Source organism: Falco rusticolus, chromosome 14 (genome assembly GCF_015220075.1).
Source record: "Falco rusticolus isolate bFalRus1 chromosome 14, bFalRus1.pri, whole genome shotgun sequence".
NCBI classification, from domain to species: domain Eukaryota; kingdom Metazoa; phylum Chordata; class Aves; order Falconiformes; family Falconidae; genus Falco; species Falco rusticolus.
This window is the reverse complement of record NC_051200.1, coordinates 3,815,917-3,836,795: the sequence shown is the minus strand read 5'-3', so window position 1 is coordinate 3,836,795 and position 20,879 is coordinate 3,815,917. Positions and strand designations below refer to the sequence as shown.

Here is a 20,879-nt window from a genome sequence, read left to right as displayed (position 1 = left end):
CGACAGGATTTAGGCACTTAACCAGATTATACTCTGTTTAAAGACTTACTGCCTATTTACCTGCATATTTAGTAGCCTAACTAGCTTTAAAAAGCTTTCCTCCAAGGGCCCAGTTGGGAGTGAAAACTGCCCATAGATGTCTAGCTTTTACCATCAGGATTTTTTTCAGTCCTGTATGTTCACTGCCAGAGATCACCAACCCGCACTAAGAATTTGAATAATGCTGTTACTTTCTGTACCTGGAACAAACCAGCACCTACTCTTCAGTATAGGAGTGCAATGGGGGAAAGAAAAAAGGCACAGTGGGTTAATCTGAAATGCTTTCAAGAGAAGAACACTGAATAACGTGTCTGGTGAAGAGTATTCTTGGATTCCCAGATCACTTACACTGGTGCAAAGAAAAAGTAACTTTAAGATCTACTCCCTACGCAAAACACACAGTACTGCCCCTCCATCCAAAGGCAATGATCTCTACCAATTCCCTCTTCATAACTTTGCTGGAAAGAATCTTGAAGTTGAACCTATCTGCCAGATTAAGCTGAAATGGAATCACTTCATATTTGGGGGGAAATTCTGAGGTGTATTTCACTCAAAAAGAAAAAAGCTGCAAGCAATTTTTCTAGCAATTTGTCAAAAATCAATGTGAGACTATGCATTCTTTATGCTGAATATAAAAAACTAACAACTGTGGCAATAATTTACAGCCCCAGAAAATAACTGAGGTCCACTTTGCATTTTTGTCTTAGACTACCAGCGTTTTGACTTGTAACTTTGTCTAAGATTAAGATTAAAAAAAAGCTTCTCCATCCAATCCAATCCTATTTAATGTTAAGACATAAAAAGCTTCAGCAGAGTGAGATGATCTACTTTTAAGAAGTCTGCTGTTTCTCTCTGCAGAACTGTCTTTCATGAAATCAAACTTGTTCCTATTCCCTTCCTGTCCCCACAAAAATTCTCTCAGTCTGATACTCTTCAATCACGATTAAAAGGCATTTCTCTATGCTTCCCTGACAAATGTTCCTACTCGTTTTTTTCAGACGCCAGCAATGACATTTGTATCTTGCTTGGTGTTTTGTATTGGACTAATTATCATGGTAAGAAAACCCCTGCAATATTTGTGGCATACAAACACCATCCTGCAGGATGCATCAGGTATTTGTGAATAACCAGGTAGGATGAGCAGGTTCACTAGTGCGCGTTTCCCAAACTCATTCATTCTGTCCCTGCCCACCAGTATTCTACCTGGAAACAGCTCTGACTTCAGCTGGCAACACAGACCATATTTGCTATCACTTCTATGCTGGAACTGTCATGAGTATGTCACAAAACATGGAATTCATCCATATGCTTGGAATTAAGTCAAATATGCCTAAAAAAAAAAAAAAAAGAGAAAAAAACTGCCAGGCAAGCAAGCGAAGATTAAAAATTTGTTACTTTAAAATAAAAACAGCTTCAGGACTGTTCAGCACTGCATTTCAACTATAGTGAACTCCTTCAGACTTGCAGTTTCTGAATGTGAACACAAGATAAGGGTAGCCACAGATTTATGCTTGGATGTGAAGAGTGAGCCTGAACTGTGACATCAAAGTCAGCAGTGACCTACACACAGCAGGGCCAGTGGTATCCTGGCTGCTGAAGGATGTATGTGGGTGCAGCATCTGTGGCTATCAGGCCAGCAATAGCAGTAAGTGACCACGTGCTAGAACCCAGAAAGCTTGAGTCTTCGGCTCCAGCTTGTTGCATCAATGGGCTGCTACTCAGGAGGTGTAACAGATCAACGGGAAGAAAGGAAAATCTGCCTCTTTCACTTCTTGACTATTGTACTTCGGATGACATGAGCAGCCACTAAGGGAGGCAGAATGTATCATATCAGGCTGTTCTCATCTGGGTCAATGCAAAAAACAAAGCATCAAATGTGGGGAAGACAGTGAAGAGTCATGTGGCAGGCTTTTCCACCACTCCTGTCCCCTCTGGACACAAAAGAATGTAATAGACATTACAATTCAGTTCCCCAACCACGCAAGCTAAATTCCTCCTTCAAATAACCTGGAACATCACTGGCTAACAGTAATGTATCATCTAATAAATTCTGTCCAGATTTGGAAAGAGAAAGAAAATCCAGAGCCAACTAATGAAACTGTTGTCAGCATTCTCTTTGGGTTCATGGCCTTTATTGAATCAACTTATAAATCTCTGGATTTGCAGGGCTTCTGAAAGGCTCTGTGCCCTTTAGCTGGAGTATGTCATTCCTTTCTGGTGCTGTGGGCAGGAGTCTGAACTTCTGGGAATTGCTGAGTTCCTAAAACATGGCTGAATCAAGGAACAAGAATCAATCTGAGGTGTCTCAGGTGTGAAGAAGTATTTGCATGACATGATCCACTTCCTTGCATCACAAGAGCATTTTCACCTAACAAAATTGCTGGTAACATGGAGGCCTGGGACAGTGAGAGTGCCCTTGATCTCTCCTGCTCTTTTTTGCTGCTGTCGTTTCTCTGGCCCTTATAAGCTAGTGTTGAATGGGTGCTAGGAAGTGTTTGGTGGCTGGAGGAAGTGAATTGTCTATATTATTTCCTGCAGTCAAGACCTTCATGAGCCAGGCAACCCCTTCTAGCTTTTCGTTGCTGTATAAAAGCAGCTACTGCCAAAAGCTTTTGGAGATAACAAACCTGGAAATCTCTGAAGGTTGTTCTTTGCAGGGGGATGGGTTACAATGAAATGGAATTTAAGTATCTTTGAAACAGGAAGTGTCAGTGCTGTAGAAGCCATAACCCACTGCTGCAAGTCCTGGCCCTGTTGCCCTCAATTGTCATCGGATTCACACTGTCACCAAGATGCACTGAATCTCCTGGTTTGTGACTAACATATTTGTACATGGTTCTTCACTCAACCCAAACTCACCCCTAATGGCTCTCAGCTTGCAACCCTGAATAAACCCATGGAGACTAGAGAAATGAATCATTTTACCCAGTACATGAAGCCTTCACACACTTTCACATGTAGATAATTCTTACCTCTTTCTGGTGATACTTTATTGCTACCTTTAGCTTTGCCAGATCATGACATTTTTGGGGATCCAGCTCTTCACTTTGATCATCTCTGTGATTGAGAATGATCTCCAATTCTCGGGAACTCCGTGCTTGATCCAAAAGGTCCTTAGCAAAACGTTTGCACTGCTGTGAAAGCTCTTCATATTCAGCCTTGAACTCATTTTCCACTTTGCTGAGCTCCTTCAGCTCCCAGCCCAGTCGGAAGGCCGTCAAGATGGGGTCCTCACTTGATAAGGCAATCAATGAAGGGCTGGCTAAGGCTTTATAGATGTTCAGCCTTGACCTGGAATGCCTCAGGCTGTCCACCTCTGAACTGGAGACACATTCCACACAGTTGCATCTGATCTGGTGTGGGCGTGGAATTGTTACCCGTCTTTGGACAAGCAGTTTGATGATTTCATAGTTGTTGGTGTGAGCCGCCAGCATTATTGGGGTGATATCTGGAGTGAATTCTGAAAACTGAGTGTCCATCATCAAGGTTGGAACCTATATAAAAGGATAAACCACCGTCATATTTCATGTGGAACAGCAGAAATCGGATGTCCCTCCTCCATACTTTTGAAGTGATGTCATAACAAAACAGAAGTATTTTAACACCATCTGTTTTTTAAATTCTATTGCATACACGCACAGGCACACACACTGCTATTCTGGCAAAACCACCTTCCCCCAAATCATGCCTGTCTGCCTCCCAAGCAGGAACCTGTGACCATTCAGTTCCTGGTTTGGTGTAAAAGTCAGTCACATTCCCATCTGATTGCTTTATATGTGAACCTGTTCTGGTATGGGTATTGGTTCATATACCAAAATGTGGACTTTTGTAGGAAAAAAGGAAGACAAAAAGCCCAGGTAATTACACAAAAAAAAAGGAAAGTCTAGAAAAGAGTAAGCACTGAATAGATTTCCATAACTAGCATTATTTGTATTATATACGTGCATTAGCAGGCCAAGAACCTGCTTGTAGCGGGCCCTACACAAACCAAACCAAACACTGGTCTGCAGCTGAGCAAAGCTCTTCCTCACCTTTTCCCTACTGTTTTTATTTGAAAATACTTTTTTGTGGAAGGATACATTACATAACTGCCCTCAGAATAGATTTGTGGTGGCTTTTTTTCAAATGGATTTGAAAAAATTTAAATGTAAAATTAATGAGCCATAGTCCACTACAAATAAGACACTACGGGGTGTGCATTATTCAGCTACTGTTGCACTTCTCAAAAGATGAGCTTAATGCACACCCTGTTGTGTCTTATTACTATATGCAGAGTGCAAAATTAGACCAAAATGCTCTTACTTCCCAAGCACGCAGTGTGTTTCCATTTGCAGCACAGGCAGCTCTCTTTGTTGCGTGTTAATCATTACTCAAGCATACTGTACTTCATGTGCCCACCACTCTTGCCCTGGCAGTTGGCATCCTGCTGCTCAAGGGGTGATTGCTGGTTTTGGTGAACAGTAGGCCTGTTTCCCCTTGCAAATGTCAAAGGCGTTTCAGAGAAACCATTGTCAAAGAGTCTAATGACAGGAACATTACTCAGTCTGTAAAAATCCAAAAGTAAAGCAGCGATAAAGTAGCACTAAGTAACTGGTTAGAAATCCTTCTGCAGGATATACCTAAGGTTGGTTACAGGTGAACCTGTAACCACTGAATCTGAGTTCCCCGGGGAGTTAAATGCCTCTACAGCACTGAAGAGTTAAAGACTCCTGGGCTGTAGTTGATTGATGAACCTCTATACAACACAGCAGCAGGACAGAGCCTGCTCACAATGCACAACACTCCCCCAAAGGTCAGCACCTCACTGAGATGCAGGGTCACTCACTGGAGCTGAGCTCACTGAGTGGCTAGAGGTACTTTTAGGAATAATCCAAGTCTGTTACCCTGGATGCAGCACGTGAGGAATTAAATCTCTGGCAGCCTACAGACACACAGGTGCAAGGAGGCTTTGCTAACAAGGCTGGTCCCTACAGAGGCAGCCAGGAGGGAGCCTATAAATATGCTCATGGGGAAGAAGAGGGAATGGCCATGAGGATTCCTTGTGGGTTGTGGAGAGCTTGGTGTCTCTTAGTGAGGTTGGATAAATGTATTTTCAGACCTCTAGTAACAAACAGCTGAAAGCAGCTCCCTTTTTAAGGTCTTTGACTTTTTTCTTTTCCTTTGCTTAGCTTGTTCAAGTAGTTTGTTAAATGTCAAGAGAAAGGTGCGAGTTTTCCTTTTTTTTTTTTTTCCCCTCTCTCAGAAACATTGTTTTTTAAGCCCTGATGCTTGAATAACTGCATTTATGTTTCTTCCCCTTCTTTTTCAGTCAGTAACTGGCTGCTGTATTCAAAGCCTCTGCCTCAAAGGAAGAACACTTTCCTCCTCTATCACTCCTATTACTGTCAAGTTTAATCTTGTTGTTCTACATGGAAGTTACTGTACCCAGGGCTGTGAAAAGGATTTTCAGTTTTACACGGATGAGGTATTCATGTTGCTCAGAATATGAAATGGGCACTTGCCGAGAAGGTAGTTATGTTACAGGTGGGGATAGCGCTACTCATGTATGCTCCTCTCTGCTCCTGAGGCTTTCTAAATCTGGATCTAGGGCTCTTAAAACAGTTGTCCCAAGGTTTGGGATCAAATCAGGGGTTATCTGTCAAGTGATCTTTCAACCTTTTTTCCAGCTCATATCACAAGCCCTCACTCCAAAAATGGAGCACTACTTTGTTAGGACTCGAGCAGCTGCTGTGTGGAAGGCATGTTTTTCCTGGGCAGCTTGCAGCACTTCTAATTAAGGGATAAGAAGGGCAACGGTGATGCAGAGACAGAGAGGCTCCCTGGGGTCTGGGAGCAGATCACTGTAACGCCTCAAATCACAGGAGCTGAAGCTTATTTCTGATTATAGCTGAGCAGCAAACCAAACCACCAAAACACAGCGCAGGAATAGTGTGAATGATGGCTGATGCAGCCCCTCTGTTTTCTATGCCTGCTTGACCCAAAGACCGTGCACTGGCTAACAATTATGCCTTGTGGTAAATATTTTTGTCTTGCACAGTGTTTTGATAACCTGCATCTTAATAAACTGTCTTGTTTCAAAGATGGGGCTATGCAAAGCAAGCCTTTGCTCTGAAGGCTGTGTTCTACCTGTCATCACTAGAGGGGCAGCAGAGATTACACCAATGCATTGTAATTGCTGATGTTCCTCCTGCACTACTCTGACAGGTTGAGCTCATGTTTAGATCAGCTTCTTGTATGTCTTGGGTTAACTTACAGTGATGGAAGCAGAAGAGGAATAAATTATTCTACCCCAAGGGCTCTGCTAAGCTCTTCCAAGGTTATTTTCATTAAGTGACCTGAATAACAAATTCTTTTCCATTAACCTCATCACCTGACACAAACTGTTAAGCTGAGTCCTTCAGAACCTTATTGTCACTACTTGCACAGAAGCATGTGCCTTGTCTGTATTTCATCTTGGTAATGCTCGCTTAAGAAATTAACGCTACCATTAACAAAAGTGACTGAATGCTTATTACCATCTTTCTAGACTTAATCTTCATAAAGCTAGGCTGCTTACTGCTGTACCGCTGCTTCTCTGAACGATACTGCAGTGAGCGAAAAATCTCCTTTATTTAAAAAGGGGGGGGTCGAGGGAGAAACAAGCTTAATTCATTAGAGAAGAAAATGGAGGATTAGCTCACATAAAAGCACTGTTCAGTAAAGCTAAGCTCTCCTCTGAATGGAGAAACAAATTTTCCAGTAAATAGTGCACTGCTGGAAAGAAGCTCTGGATAGGAAGAGCAGTACAGTCTAAGAGGAGCAGAACAACAGAGCAAAAAAACCCCCAAAACTGGCACCAAAGACCGGATAGTCTTGTAGTTCTTTTAGGAGTTTTACATTTGCCTTAATCTAGTCTGGTACCCGAGTGCCCCTGGAGAACGTCCTGTGGTTTAGTGTCAGGTGAAAGCCATCCAGCTCAAGCGCTCTGGGACTGCTCAGCAATGTGAATCAAAGTGCAGTAAAAATGGGAGATACAGCTCAAAAGAACATTCCTCAGCCAAACAAAAAGACCAATATGAATGCGTCTTTTGCCTTTTACAAACCATGTTAAAATAATATCCAGGTTGAAACACTGGAAGATTTCTAAGCAAGCTATAGTGTTTCCATAGCATCTGTCATCTATCTATGCATATAAAAAAAGGACAACTAGGTTGAAACAAAAAAAAAAAGCTGTTTTGCAGCAAAGGAACTTGCCAATCAAGTGCAAAATCTTGAACTCTGAGGAAAAAGTCTGGCTCTGTTTGGGGGTGGTTTTCTGTTTCTGTGTCTTATGCTTTTCTGCCCCTCTATACTGAGAGTCCTCCTGATTATGGTCTGCCAACCCTACCAGACACTAGTCTGCCTTCATGTTCAGGTGTCTCCTTCTTCCTGGTGCTCAGAGCTGCAGTCTCCCCAGATAACCCTATAGTGCTTCAAACCTGAACTGAAAAGAGAATATCTAGAAAGTAAAGAAAAGCCTAACCACAAAATTCTTTACTTTCTTAGTTTTGTTAATCTCTTAACTGTAAGATGCTTGAGTCGGAGGCAGTCTAAATATACATCCTGTCTGGCATTGAGAATGCCACTCCTTTTGCTTGAAAATAACCAATAATACTTTCACCTGTTACAGCTGGAATTGCCCTATTTTCAAGGCATCTCCGTTCCATAAACTAGCATCTCACCTGTACTAGGGTAATAAACTGTAACTATAACCATGACAGGCATAAATATATTAATCTGCATTATTTTCAGCTTGCATAACTTTTTGATACAATTGTATGTTATAAATGATTTTCTGATTGCCAAAACAATGATTTACTAAACAAAACAACCTTGCGCAACCTCCCTGAAAAACTTAAAATCTAACACATAGAAATGGAAGCTTGGATAGCTTACTGAGCAAGTATTTCTTATTTCTAGTTTCTTTATATGCGCGCAGCTCTATGGGGGAAGTGCACATGCCATCCACAAGTGTGGTAACAGGCACAGCCAATTTCTATCATTCTAAAGAGAAGATTTTGTACTACATCAATTTAGCACAAGGCTCAGTGGTCAGAAGGAGCTTTAGCAGTGACTGTGATCTTGTTCAGAATCACAGTCCTGTGATACTTCTAGCTGCAGCTCTATAAATAGAGCGTGAGAGACGGAGTTAGTGTTGCTAAGACTGCAGGTCAGCCATGTTACCAGCAAAAGGGTCTTGAAAAAAGCCCACATATTGTGACTGGCATGACCAATTGAATCCCGCCCCTTGCCTAAACCCACAAACAAATTCCCTCACTGACAGAACCCCATAAGCATTTGTTTCCTTACGTTAAGACTCTGGAAAAACATTACGAGCTTCTATAAATTCAAGCATTCATTTTAGGTGATGCAGTGGTACAGGCTTCAATAACTGAATATCTTAATCAGAGATGCCTTAAGAGACATCTCGTATCAGTGTGATGACAGTATCTGTATTAATAGGGAGGAGGGTTCTTCTGTAAAGACCAATTCACTGGCTGAAATGATATAATTTGGTTAATGAAATATAATGAACAACACAAACTGGTAACAAAAAATAACGTACTTTAAGGGCTTCTGTACTGGTTAGGAACAAGTTCATAACTGGTATAAAGCACACGTGGCTGTAGATGTACTTTTGGGTAAGCTCTGCCAGTGATTTCAATCAATACAGCTGTCCCAGAATATCCAGAAGAAAAGGCTCCTTCTAGTCTAAAATCTGCTCTGTGTCCTACATGCCAGTAAAGCCAAATAAAATCTCTGCCCCTCAGACTGATACTGCAAAACAGAGAAAATTAGTATTTTTTAGTGCCTTGTAGCAAGCCAAATGCTGCTAGAATGCATTACTACTGAAATAATGTGTGTGTGGGGAAAATTTGTGATACCCGTATAACCAAACTTCTTTCTCTATAACCAATAAACAAAAGCAAAATACAGGTATCTGCTCAAGATTCTTCAAGTTTCAATTTGACTTTTTATCCACGTGTTTAAAAAAATGAAGGTAGACACAAGGGATTAGTTTTCAGAGCTGAACTGAAACCCAGTGCATTTGACAGTGGCAGAACTGCATCAGAGCTTGTTCTGTTCAGCCATGTGTTTAGGAAATGCGGCACAGCCAGAAAGATTGTCAAAAGATGTCACCATTTGTGGTTGATACCACATAATAACTTCGCTTTTGTTGGGGATTAAAAAAGACGAATCCAGAGAGAAGCCTTCAGAAGGAAAGGATTTTGCAAATATGCATTTAAATGGCCTATGGCAACTTATTCCAGATACAGCACTCTCTCCTCTAAGCCACTCTCCCTTTCTGATGCGGGTGAAAGAAATAAGATGAGGCACTTGATGATGTGAGTGCAGTCAGTGTGGACTTCATTCTCCAAGTCACAGAGGAACGCTATTAAAGAGTTAGCTTGTGTTTGAACCTCTTGTATTTAAATGAAGTGCAGTCTTGAGGTCTGCTTTGTCCTGAATTCCTGTGTCTTGCTCGAGCTAAGAACTACTGAACGCAGCAGGAGGAGCAAGCGGCTAGCGAGTGCCTACCGTTGTGTAGAGCAGTAAGAGCAGTGTTGTGCCATAAGCAATTGCACCCTCTCCTGGTTATGACTTCTCGTCTGTGTAAGAATGGTTGAGAAGTTCATTGTACTCACAACTTACACGTTATGTCACGTTATCTCTATGATATGACCAATGATCAAATGAATCTTGGTTTTATCATACACTCAGGTTTGCCTGGGGCTAGCTGAATAATGACACCTGTCCAGTTAAAACAAACAAGGGACAAAAGTTTGGGACTTTCCAAAGCCAGACGTTAACGAAGCTGCTAGAGAAAAAAGTGGTATAAATAACATACGAACCTGGCGCTTGGCATGTTATGGATCTCCCAAAGACTTGTTAAAATGCAGAGGTCCCCTGGCTGCTTGCTAGATCTGTTTCCTGAGATCATCTTATACCAACTCAGGTGTAAGCCTACTATTGCTGACATGAGAGTAAATTAAATTGTCTCCTAAAGTCTGGACAGGCAGACTAGACTAGTTCTGGTATGCCTGAACCTGGATTTTTCCCCCATTTGGAAACATAAAATGCTCTTTGTTCATTTTTTTCACCTTTCATTACTATTTTAAGAGTTACTCTGTGATACGAGCAGCTGTTTTGAATAAAGACTAAACCCTACCAATTTCTAATGTTGTTTTTAAGTTTCACAATGAATTTTGTTAAAAAGCTTACTTAATCCAGCCCTGTACATTTCTTAACTACAATAAAGGCATTGGAATGTTGCTGCACCTTAAATATTTTTTCATTTTATGGATAAGCTTTCCCCTGACCCCAAGTATACTGAAACAAAGACAGCCCATGGTGGAAATTTACAAGCTCTGTCTTCAAGGTAATCTTCGTTTTATTATAGCTACTCTTTTTCTAATATTGTCCAGGATTTATTCAGGGAGGGAAGAGTTGGTCAGCTTTTTAATTCATTTTCTCTCAGCTCTGTATTTTCTGTTCTTAGTGGTAACAAGGACAAGATGTGCTAATATAGGCTAATAATCATGCTATCTATAGCCTTTTATGTCATCTTTGTACATAAAATGTCCCTATTTTCTTTTCTCTAATATATTGCTGTGCGTGGATGAGAGATGTTTCATTAAGTTTCGATGAGGTAATATGTTGCTAACAGTGCTTGAAAAGGGAGGGCTTTTTGCTTGAGAGAGGTGGGGTTGTGTTCCTATTCAATCACATTCCTTTTTTTTTTAAAAAAAATGAGATTAGGACATAAGACAAGATCAAAGAGAGGAGTAAGTAACTGCATCTGGTGCTAGTTCAGCACTGTCTGATGTTGCACAAAACAAATCTTGAGGCTCACAAACCAGGAGGCTGCATTTTTTCCCCATTTTGACTGTTAAGCTGTGCTTTTCACATTGCTATTATACTAACCAAGAAGACACTGTGGCTTCCAAAAAGACCCCAGTTTGTGAAAGCAGAGAAATGACAATCTAGACAGGTGGCATGGTCTCACATCAGTGTAGAATCTGTGTGGTTGTTATTTTTATTACCACTTAGGCACTGACTTCCTTTGTTATTTCTAATGCTTGGTAGTTCAGAACATCTAGCTAATGATATGCCCCTCATGCTTCAGAGACCAGTTCTAACTCATCATCTGTCTGCCTGAAGAGTATTTAAGTGGAGCACACGAGCCCTCTCTCACTGTCATGAATTAAGTACCAATGCTGCATGTGACCCTGAGCTTCTTGCGGGCTTGAAGAGGTTTTCCAACCTGTTCTCCCAAGGCAATGATAGAGCACAGACCTTGGATTACAGTGTTCCCTTGCTGTAACAATGTGGAGACAGGTGGGGAGAATGTTGTTCTCAGTCAATGCCTTTTTGATCCACCCCCCTTGTCACCACAAGACTGCCCATCGCAGGGATAAACAAGGCATAAAGGTGCCATTCTACTTTGCAAACCCAAGCACAGCTCTCATTCAACAGTCAGAAAAGGACTAGGGGACTCCTGCTAAACCACCCTGTAGTTCTTTATAGATCCCAGAGCTTTGTTTCAGAGGAGCCTGTAATTTGTTGCATTTGGTATCACAGAATCATAAGAATGGTTTGGGTTTGAAGGAACCTTAAAGATCATCTAGTTCCATCCCCCCTGCCACGGGCCAGGACACCTTCCCCTGGACCAGGCTGCCCAAAGCCCCATCCAGCCTGGCCTTGAATGCTGCACGGATGGTGCATGTCCCCACACAAAGAAGCTTCCCTTGGAAAATAATGTTGCAACCGTTGCACTAGGCTGACTTTCCTGCATAATTGTATCAGTGCATCTCGACAGCTGTGTCAAAAAGCCCCTTATGAGTTTCAGAGGTCATAGAGACCAGAGGCAAGAACATGTTGTGTGATGTCAGGGGGCTGATGTAAGGCAGCAGCTAGTGCTGTAATTGGGGCTTATGAGCAAAGGGTGGCGAGTAAACCAGGCATATGCATGGAAGCCAGGTAGGTAATGAAATACGGGGTTTTTGCAACTCTTAACACCTTAATCAACAGATCTACAAAGAGACCAAAATTTAATTGCATAGGAACACAAACAGGATTTTCTTCCCCTACAAATAGGTTTGTTACAGGCAGTCCACTCAGCTGAATCCCATGCACCCATCACTCCTGACTGAAAACAGACTGTACACTGTGCCAAACACAGGCAAGTGCTAAGATCACTCCTACAAATTAATAAAGATAATTCCCTGGGAAGCATTTCATATAACAGTGCATTGCCAACTTCTCCACCTGTCTATACGTTAAATTACAAGCACAATGTTTCTAAACGCTGTGATGCAGTGCTTGGCCTGACCCCACTAGCTCTGCTAGGCACTAGTAACAGATTTTACGTTGACCCAGGAGAAGGAGCCAGTGACTTATTTGCCACTGTCAGCTGTGGGGTAGCTGGCACCGCAGCCTGCAAGCCCCAGCCCCAGTGCTACTCAATAGGTCTACGCGATATCTCACCCAGGTTCTTTGTTTTGCCTCATACCTCCTTCTCATAGATATAAGATTATTTGGGGAGGAAGGCAGTGGGGAGGAAAGCAAGAAATTCTGAGTTAAATGTAATCATTAAGTGAAGTGGTCTTTGATTTCTCTGTTGTTTAGTTTAATTAGATAGAATTCATTTCGAAGGCAGCCGCCAATGTCAAAGGCATGTTAACTATAGCTGTGAATTATTACTGCATCAATAAAAATAATGAAAAGCTTGGATGCTAGCAGAGCCATTAGGCTTTGGAGCAGTAACAGCTAGTTTTCTGTTTTCAGACACAATCTTTCTTCCTTATTGTGCCTTTCAAATATTTTCATGCTGAGAACTTGTGGCCAGTTTTTCTCAACTGCTTCTATTCTTCAGAATCTGCTCTTGCTCACAGCGTATCTAACCAGGTTCAGCCTTCCCTTTTCACTGTGTACTTCTCATATTAACATGGAAATGGCTGGTTTGAGTCATACCAAAGGGCACAGTATCTGTACTGAATCATACCAATCAGCCTGCTACTCTCTCCATTACTGTGCTTAAAAGCACTGTAAGAACTCAGTGAGAACAGGCCATGCCTACAGACTTCCTTGATACAGATGCCCAGGTTTCAGCAACACCTTCCTGAATTAGCTGAACTTTGTAAACTGAAGGAAGAATGCAAATACTCCTGATATGCAATGGTTAACGCTGCTGAAGGGCTACACAAATCAGCTTGCACTTTGGGCTTTGATCACTTTGTTGTACTTCATACCTTTGTAATGCTTCATGCTTGCTGGTACTGGCCTTGTCTGTGATGCTCCCGAAAAAACCAATGTATGCACCCAAATTATCTATTACCATGACATAAGCAAGATTCCTTTGTTCAGCCTGTATGTAAGCAATCTCCCCACATCCATCCTCAGCTTATAGGTTAGGGGTTAGTGCTGCAACGCTTAGCAATTTTAGCCAGGAAGTTCACAAGTCTCTCCTTCGCCTCTGAAGGAAACATAAACCTTTTACTGAAGGAGATAGGATAACATTCCTCACAGCTACAAATGCCAGATCCTCTGGTCCTGCTGCAGGGTACCTCTGTGCACTTTGCCTGCAGGTGAGACAGATCCACAGTAACCACTTCAGCCAGGGTATGAGGAACATCAGCTGCTTCTAAAATTCTTCTCTAATTGCCTGAAGAATCTAGCTTTTATGTCATGGGATATCTGACAACTGATCTGCTTCATTTGACTTAAAAAGTCCTGTCAGTGATAGCACAGGGCTGACGATGCTAGCAGTGAGCTTGTACAGCAAGTATCAGCCTGTCTGCAGAAAGGAAGGGCTATTGGTGGGGAGAACTGAACTTTGCACTGGACTCTGCCAACAGGACAAAGAACCCTATGTGAGTAGAGAAGCTAAGCTAAACCACATTGTATCAAGAAAATTACTGGTTTGGGGCAAGGATAAAATGGTTTAATGCAACATAAAATTTCTGGTTCACAAAAGATTGTCTCTAGGTTGTTGATCTATGACACTTACACAAGTTAAGGCAGATTTTCACTCATCAGCTCACCTGAAAGAGGATTTTTTAGGTCAAATTTAAAGTTCACTAATACTATCAAGTACAGCAACTTTCCACCAGCAGGTATCTGAGAATTAGCAACTAAGACTGAAAACTTGCCTTTTATTCTCTATAGTTTCCTCTTCTACCATATTTTTCTAGAGTTTATTTCTGTAAAGTTCCTTCTTTTGGAAGGCATATGGATAGATATCTGTTGAGATCTCATTGATTCAGAAGGCCTCTGGACCATTGAAACAAACTGAACCACAGTCATAAATACTAAGATCCCTTTTCTTTATATTCTCATTATTGAAGAATTGCATTTGTAGTCCCATCTGTGAACCAGATTAATTTGGAGCCATCTGCCATGAGCAAATTGCTAATTTTGGCAGATACCAGAGACATGCTAGTATCATCCTTATGTAAACATTTGATGTCAGGTCTGATTGTTGTGAGGAGAACGGCTACCCGTAAAGGTGCTTATGGCCACACCACGAACGTGTGGTAATTCAGATGATTGATTATACCTTCTTCAAGAATGGAAGGAGGGCTCAGCAGTCAGCACAGGCCGTGTCTGGTGCACTGCGAACACATCCACTGCAGCAAGGCAAAAAAGGATGCAAGATCTGTGCAAACTGAGAGCACTACCCTGGGAGCTGTGATGCATGTTTAGTGGAGAACCGGGACCACTTCACGGAATTCATACAAGCGTCTATTAAGAAAATACCCCTGCAGACCTCATCTGGAGTCAAAGAGAAAATTAGTACTGATTTCAGTGGGCTTCAGAATGTCTGCAAATACAACTACTACTAATGATAAATTGAAAGCGAATCAAATATGTAGGAAAATGTGAACTTTCAGACATATGTTTCCTGCTCTTTGCTGATGCAGTTTAAGTGCAGACTCTAGTCTGGCTGAAAACATAACCCACTGTATTGATATTTGTGTAGTAAAAAAATTTCTGATACAACTTTCAGGAAAAAGGCACCAAAACTCAAAGTTCAAATAGGTTGGGAGACAGAAGATTTTCTGGAAAAGAGAATTTGTTTAACAGGCTTCATATATACATTCCCTTTCTCCTACATTAGTACTGAATCAAAAAAATCAAAGAAGTAACAAGTTCCCTGTTAATTCCAGCCCCACAGGACACCACCCAGATCTCTATTTTTGACATGTACCTATAGAATAGTACAAAAAGTCTTGTTGTCCCATTGTATGTATTGCATATGTCCTGTGCACAGACAACTTTGCAGTTTAACATTCCTACCCCCAAAAAGAGCCACCCAATTCAATAAACCTGGGCCAAAGTCAACGCTGCATCTGTGTGTGCTGATTTTTACTATTTCTAACCTAGCTCCACCCTTTCTGAAGATTATTCAGTGGTTTGTCATCTTATTTAAAGAACATGACACTCATTTTGTGGAAGACCTGAGCATGGATTGCCAGGCCAAGCAGTCTGCAGTACACATACACTACTCTTCGGCCACTATGCAGTACAAGATCAGCCTCTCCACTGTCCTGAAAACCAAACAATAACTATCGAAGTACCAGATTAGGCTCCCTTTTATTTCCTGGAGAATACACAATCACTGACTACTTATGCAACCAACATTTCATAACCTCCAGGTTCCATAAATATTAGTTTCTTTTGTTGTTCCTCCCAATATTCATGAATAGACAGACTGCTTGCTTTCCAAGTATCTGTCATCTATTTGGGGAAACTATCCTACGATTTAAGTGACCAATCAGCAATAGAAAGTGACTGGCCAAAGCAAACTATGGTTTTAAAAAAAAAAAGCTCGTAGAATTAATTGATGTAATTTATGTAACATTTGGAAATAACAAGTGAACTTGTAAAAATCGAAGAACTAGAAAAGCTCTTTTGATACTTAATTGAATTTTCCTTTATTTCCCTGAGAATTCCGCTCTTAATGCTGTGCCAGGTCCAAACCATGTCCTGCTGAGATCAGCAAAGCCCCTAACTATGCTGCAGTGGGTAGGCAGGGCTGTCACCGCCTGCAGCACCACATGCTCTGCACACAGGCATCTTCCATTGCACTCTGGACCACCCTTGCACACTGACAGTAAAAAGAAACGTGAGAACATACCTCAGAGCACGGTGTGACATATTTGAGGAGAGGTTAACTCTGATCTGAAGAAGAGAATGGTTCCTTTAAAGCCTGGGCTTTACTCTTTGCTGGGAGTGAAGCACACCAGCACATCTCTATGGTCTTCCCATGGTGGAAAAGACAAGACACTCACATCATGACAACTCTCTCACTGAACCCAAAACCTCCCATAAGTGACAGCATCTTTCAAGTAAAGCTGTAACTTTACTAGCCACCGACTTTTTCTGGGTGTAACTGGTGAAGTCTTCTCCCCAGCTTTATCAAGAGGCTCACAGAGCAGTACACAAAACCGTGGCTGTAAGTTGTCAGGACCAGGCAGAACAGATTTCAGGAGAAATGTTAAGTTCTTAAAATAGCCTGTGAACCTCACTTGGAGGTAAACCTAAAAGGAAATACATCTACTCGAAGACATCACTGTTCAGCACACTCATCTATCACGTGCTTTGCAGCAGCCTTTAGAAAGAGGTGGTTCATACTCCTGGATCTCACACACTCCACACGTAAACAGAGTAATTTCTTTCTCTCCCGAGACACCCCTTACACGCATGGCTGCAGTGCAGGAGAAGCATGTTCTTAATAGTTAATAGTTACTGGCTACAACTTACCCCTGCCATTGCCATGGTATTTTCCATAAATGGCACTTAAACAGCAGTCTAGCAAAAGTTTTTAGAATAATGACTGCCGACGTTCACTTAATAACAGGACACAAGTGTCTCTGCTGCCCCATCTCTTCATCCATTTCTCTGAGTCTCTTACATCATGAATGAGACCTTGATTCTCTTACATGAGGAATACAACAAAGGTCACTTCCTATATTTGAAAGTTTTTTTTATTTCTATTCCCTGGAAAGGTCATCATACAGAGGAAAAGCAGAGCTCCCCCGCTTAGGCAGCTCTCCAGAGACAGGTAAGGAGGACCCAGGCCACATCACCTTTTAGAGACCCTGTGGGCTGGTGAGTGAAACTGCTTTGCAGGTCAAGTCTGTAAGGGGCCATTGGTTTCTACTTTATTTTGGCTGTATCTTTTGCTAACAGTAACCCCTAACTGTAATTTTTTTGGTCAGGATTGTAGTGTGATGATAAGGTTGTGGGAATGAGTGAAGATACATGCCCATAAAATGGATTATGCTGAATGATGCTACTCAGCTGCTTTTGAGATGCAAACACAACAATTAACTGAGCTGACGTGAACAGACGCAAATAGGAACAGCTCTTCATGCCTGGCAGTTAGAGAAACAAGACTTTGGTATAGACTCAAATAATAATCTCTCAGAGGCAGGCAGCAGGAAAACGGCAACCAACAGGTTTTCACAGACCCCAGACCCAGATGAAAGAAGGCAATGTACTGAACGTTTAAGAGAGCACAATCAGAAGATGATGCTTCTGCACCTTTGCAGCAAAGACAGACAGCCCCTCATTGGAAACAGGCTGCTACACAAGTCAAGGAGCTGCCTTCACACAGGTTTGTTCGGGCAAACTGAACCTTGTGTACATTTAATGAATAGATTATACTAAACCTTTTATATAAGATGTGCTGTGACACTATCTTACCAGCTTCTCAGCCAGACAGAAACTGTTCCATGAAGTGTGAATTTTTCTTACTACTCAACCAAAAAAGCAAGTTTTCTACATGTTTTAGAACACGTAAGTAGCTGATTAGGACAAAGCTATGCTAAACTGATTTATCAGTTGCTTTTGTGAAAGTAATTAGGCATGGGATTCCCAAAGGACTTTCTGAGCAAGGGTCCAGCAAAGATCATTACTGAATGTATAGTGATACTGCTGTGGAATTAGCATCAGGAACTTGTGTTCAGAAACCTTTCCTGTATTAGCTTTGTAATTTGACAAGCTAACCAACTTTGTCCCAGTTTTGCTTAACTGAGCACTTCTTTCCATTTGTTATATCACGATACTATACATGAAATAAATGTTAATTACCATCACTGCACGAACAATCAGTGAAACTGCTGAAACGGAAGTCCAGTCCTGCAGTCCTGTACCGACTGCCCTTCCTGCAGTCTACAGAAGAGCCTGAACCACAGCCAGGGAAGTTAATCCTGATTTGTACAGTCTCTTGCATCAAGCCTGTACTAGTCTAAAACGTACTGATGAAATCTGGTCTTGTAACAAACCTTGTAAACAATGCTGAAACTGGCACTGCATGTCTTCTCCCATACACATGTTCTCCTTCAAGTTGTAAACCTTGCAGCAGATACAAACCCAGCTACAGAAGGATAGCTGCACACTGGCATAGAGTTAAAGAAAAATGAAACAGACCTACTATAAAATGTATCACTGAACTGGAGATGTTATAGCTGAATTTCAGCTGCAATAATCAACCTTATTTCATGGACCTCTCTCTCTGTCCAGTTAAGCCAGCTAGGCTGTGAATTTAAGTGGACAGAAGTCTTGGTATTCAAGAGATCTTAGAGAAATCCACATGAATCCATCTCTTGTTTTCCCTGACATTTAAGGAGAAACTTGTCATTAACCTGCAACAATTACTGGCAGTTCCCCATGCTACTGAAAATAACTTTTCTTCTATTCTACTTTCTGTCCTGTTGGTCTATAGGATGGTCAAATTTTCTAGAAGACCAAGAAAAAAATTACTCATTCTCCATGTACGGTATGTATTTGGCTACTTACATTTTGTCAGACTAAAACCTATATAATAAGAATTCAATGTTTAGGTCTGACAAAAGATTCTTCAGCTTTCTAATGCTTAAACCACACATTAGAATCACATTGCTACAGCATGCAGAATGCTGCCATTTCGAAGTATTAAACTGAGCACTCTCGAATGTTGTCAGAGTTGATCCTTATTGTTTACTCTGGCTACATACAATTACTATGGAAAAACTATGTACTAAGGAGCCTATCCATTGAAAACATTTTCTTCTATGATTGACTGGAATTAATAATTTTCTACTTTCACACACAGAAGGATGGGTTCAAATAGACTTCAAAACAAGGCTTGATATATAAGGGTTACCCAAGTCTTGAATGTTCCCCTCTAAGCAGTGAGCATGCAAAAATTGTCAGTGGTCAGTTATGTATATAAACTATTCTAGTTATTGGCAGTAGTACTTCCAGATGAAAAGAAGCAAAACCAAACAAACAAAAAACAAAAAAAGGAAAAATTAGAGGTGGTGTGATATCTGACACTTCCAAGTGACAGAATTCAGACTTCATGATTTTTCACAAAGATTCTTAATTTAACTTACTGATGGCTTTGTAGCTAAGGATCCTTCCTACAAGTCATAGTTCTTCTCTGCTCAGCTATATACCAGCTCAGCTCATGCTGTAACGTTATGTACTGTCTCAGCATTTCTGAACTAGAGCTCTCTAGAGATAGAGACCAAGGTGATATGTCTGTACTATGGCTAAGTACTGAAACCTAGCAAACTGTTTGCTTGCTTACAGTTATTTACAAGCTTGTGTGCTTTCAGGATTTACTTATGAAAAGCTATTCCACTTAATATCAGTACAACACCATAGCAATAGTTCATATTTACAGACTGTAGGATAATTTCAGACAGCCCCAAATTCCATTGCAAAGTGCGTGTCTATAAATCAACCTATAAATCACTATATTCACAAACACTGCAAGACTGAAAAGAACACAGAGTGAAATTGAAAATGCTGAGTATTTAAGTCAGGCAGAACAAGTTTGCTCAGACTGGAAAGTTATCATCCAAACAGAACTGCCCACACCTACTCTGGGCATTTATAGCAATGGACCTACATTAAGGACTTTATGACACCTGCACAGCACCTCTCTGTGCAGTACCACTTTCCTAATGCAATATAATAGCTTAAAATTGAACTGGAACACTCAACTAACCTGTTTTTCACCACTTGGCTTCCTGTAATTCAGCAGCAGCTCCACAGCTCCCACCACTTCTTTCCGTATTGCATACAGCAGAGCATCTCCCACATACACGCTGTGGTTCAAAAGCAACTCCATGATCTCCAGATTTTCATTCTCTATGGCTATTAAAAGGGCACTGCGACCAAGAGGATCCATACAGTTAATGTTGATGTTGTAGTAGATCTCTGCCTCTTGCAAGGCATGTTTCACACTGGCATAGTCCCCCTTCTCCACAGCGCTGAGGTAGGCCTTCTCCTCTGCCGAGAGCTCTGCCTCCGCTCGCACGATCTGTAATGGGATCCGATCTCTGTACGGTGAATAGTTTACCTTTTTGTAGTATAGCTGGGCCATTGTTCATAGTGACCGGGCAACCTACGGGGGAACAAGAAGCACGTGTAAGTGACAAAACAGATGAGCAACCCCTATCTGTTCCTCACAGGGGACAAATTTCCAAAGGTCCATCACGGTAAAAGCTTCTGATCCCTTTTTAAACTGTTTTGCTCTCAGCACCGTGACTGTAACACATCCTGAGCAGCCCCAAATTAAAAGGCTACCTGAAAAAATAAAGGTTACACCACTGCTCAGAGAGGTATGCAGAAGGACATACACTCACTATATTTTAAAATCTGGTTTAAACACTATGCCGTTGATTTCTTTTATCTGGTCAGAAGCATGATTTTCTTGTTTATGGATAATCTATCATATGTGCAAATAGGCGGATTTATCATCTTTGCTTTATTTCCCGCACAATGTTTTTTTTTAACTTCCCTCCTTTTTCACTGCTGAGCCA

At 41.4% G+C, this 20,879-nt stretch overlaps 1 protein-coding gene across 1 annotated transcript in view; it reads right to left on the bottom strand.

Annotated features, from left to right (window-relative positions):
• Positions 1 to 20,451, bottom strand: part of TRPC5 (transient receptor potential cation channel subfamily C member 5) — a 66,738-nt gene extending 46,287 nt beyond the window's left edge. Inside the window, exons 1-2 of the mRNA XM_037408323.1 lie at positions 20,063 to 20,451; positions 3,012 to 3,533 (exon numbers count right to left, since the gene is read on the bottom strand). Of these exons, the coding sequence (XP_037264220.1) occupies positions 3,012 to 3,533; positions 20,063 to 20,440 (900 nt within the window). The 5' untranslated portion in view covers positions 20,441 to 20,451. The remainder of the gene's footprint in view (positions 1 to 3,011; positions 3,534 to 20,062) is intronic.
• Positions 20,452 to 20,879: the final 428 nt, after the last annotated feature.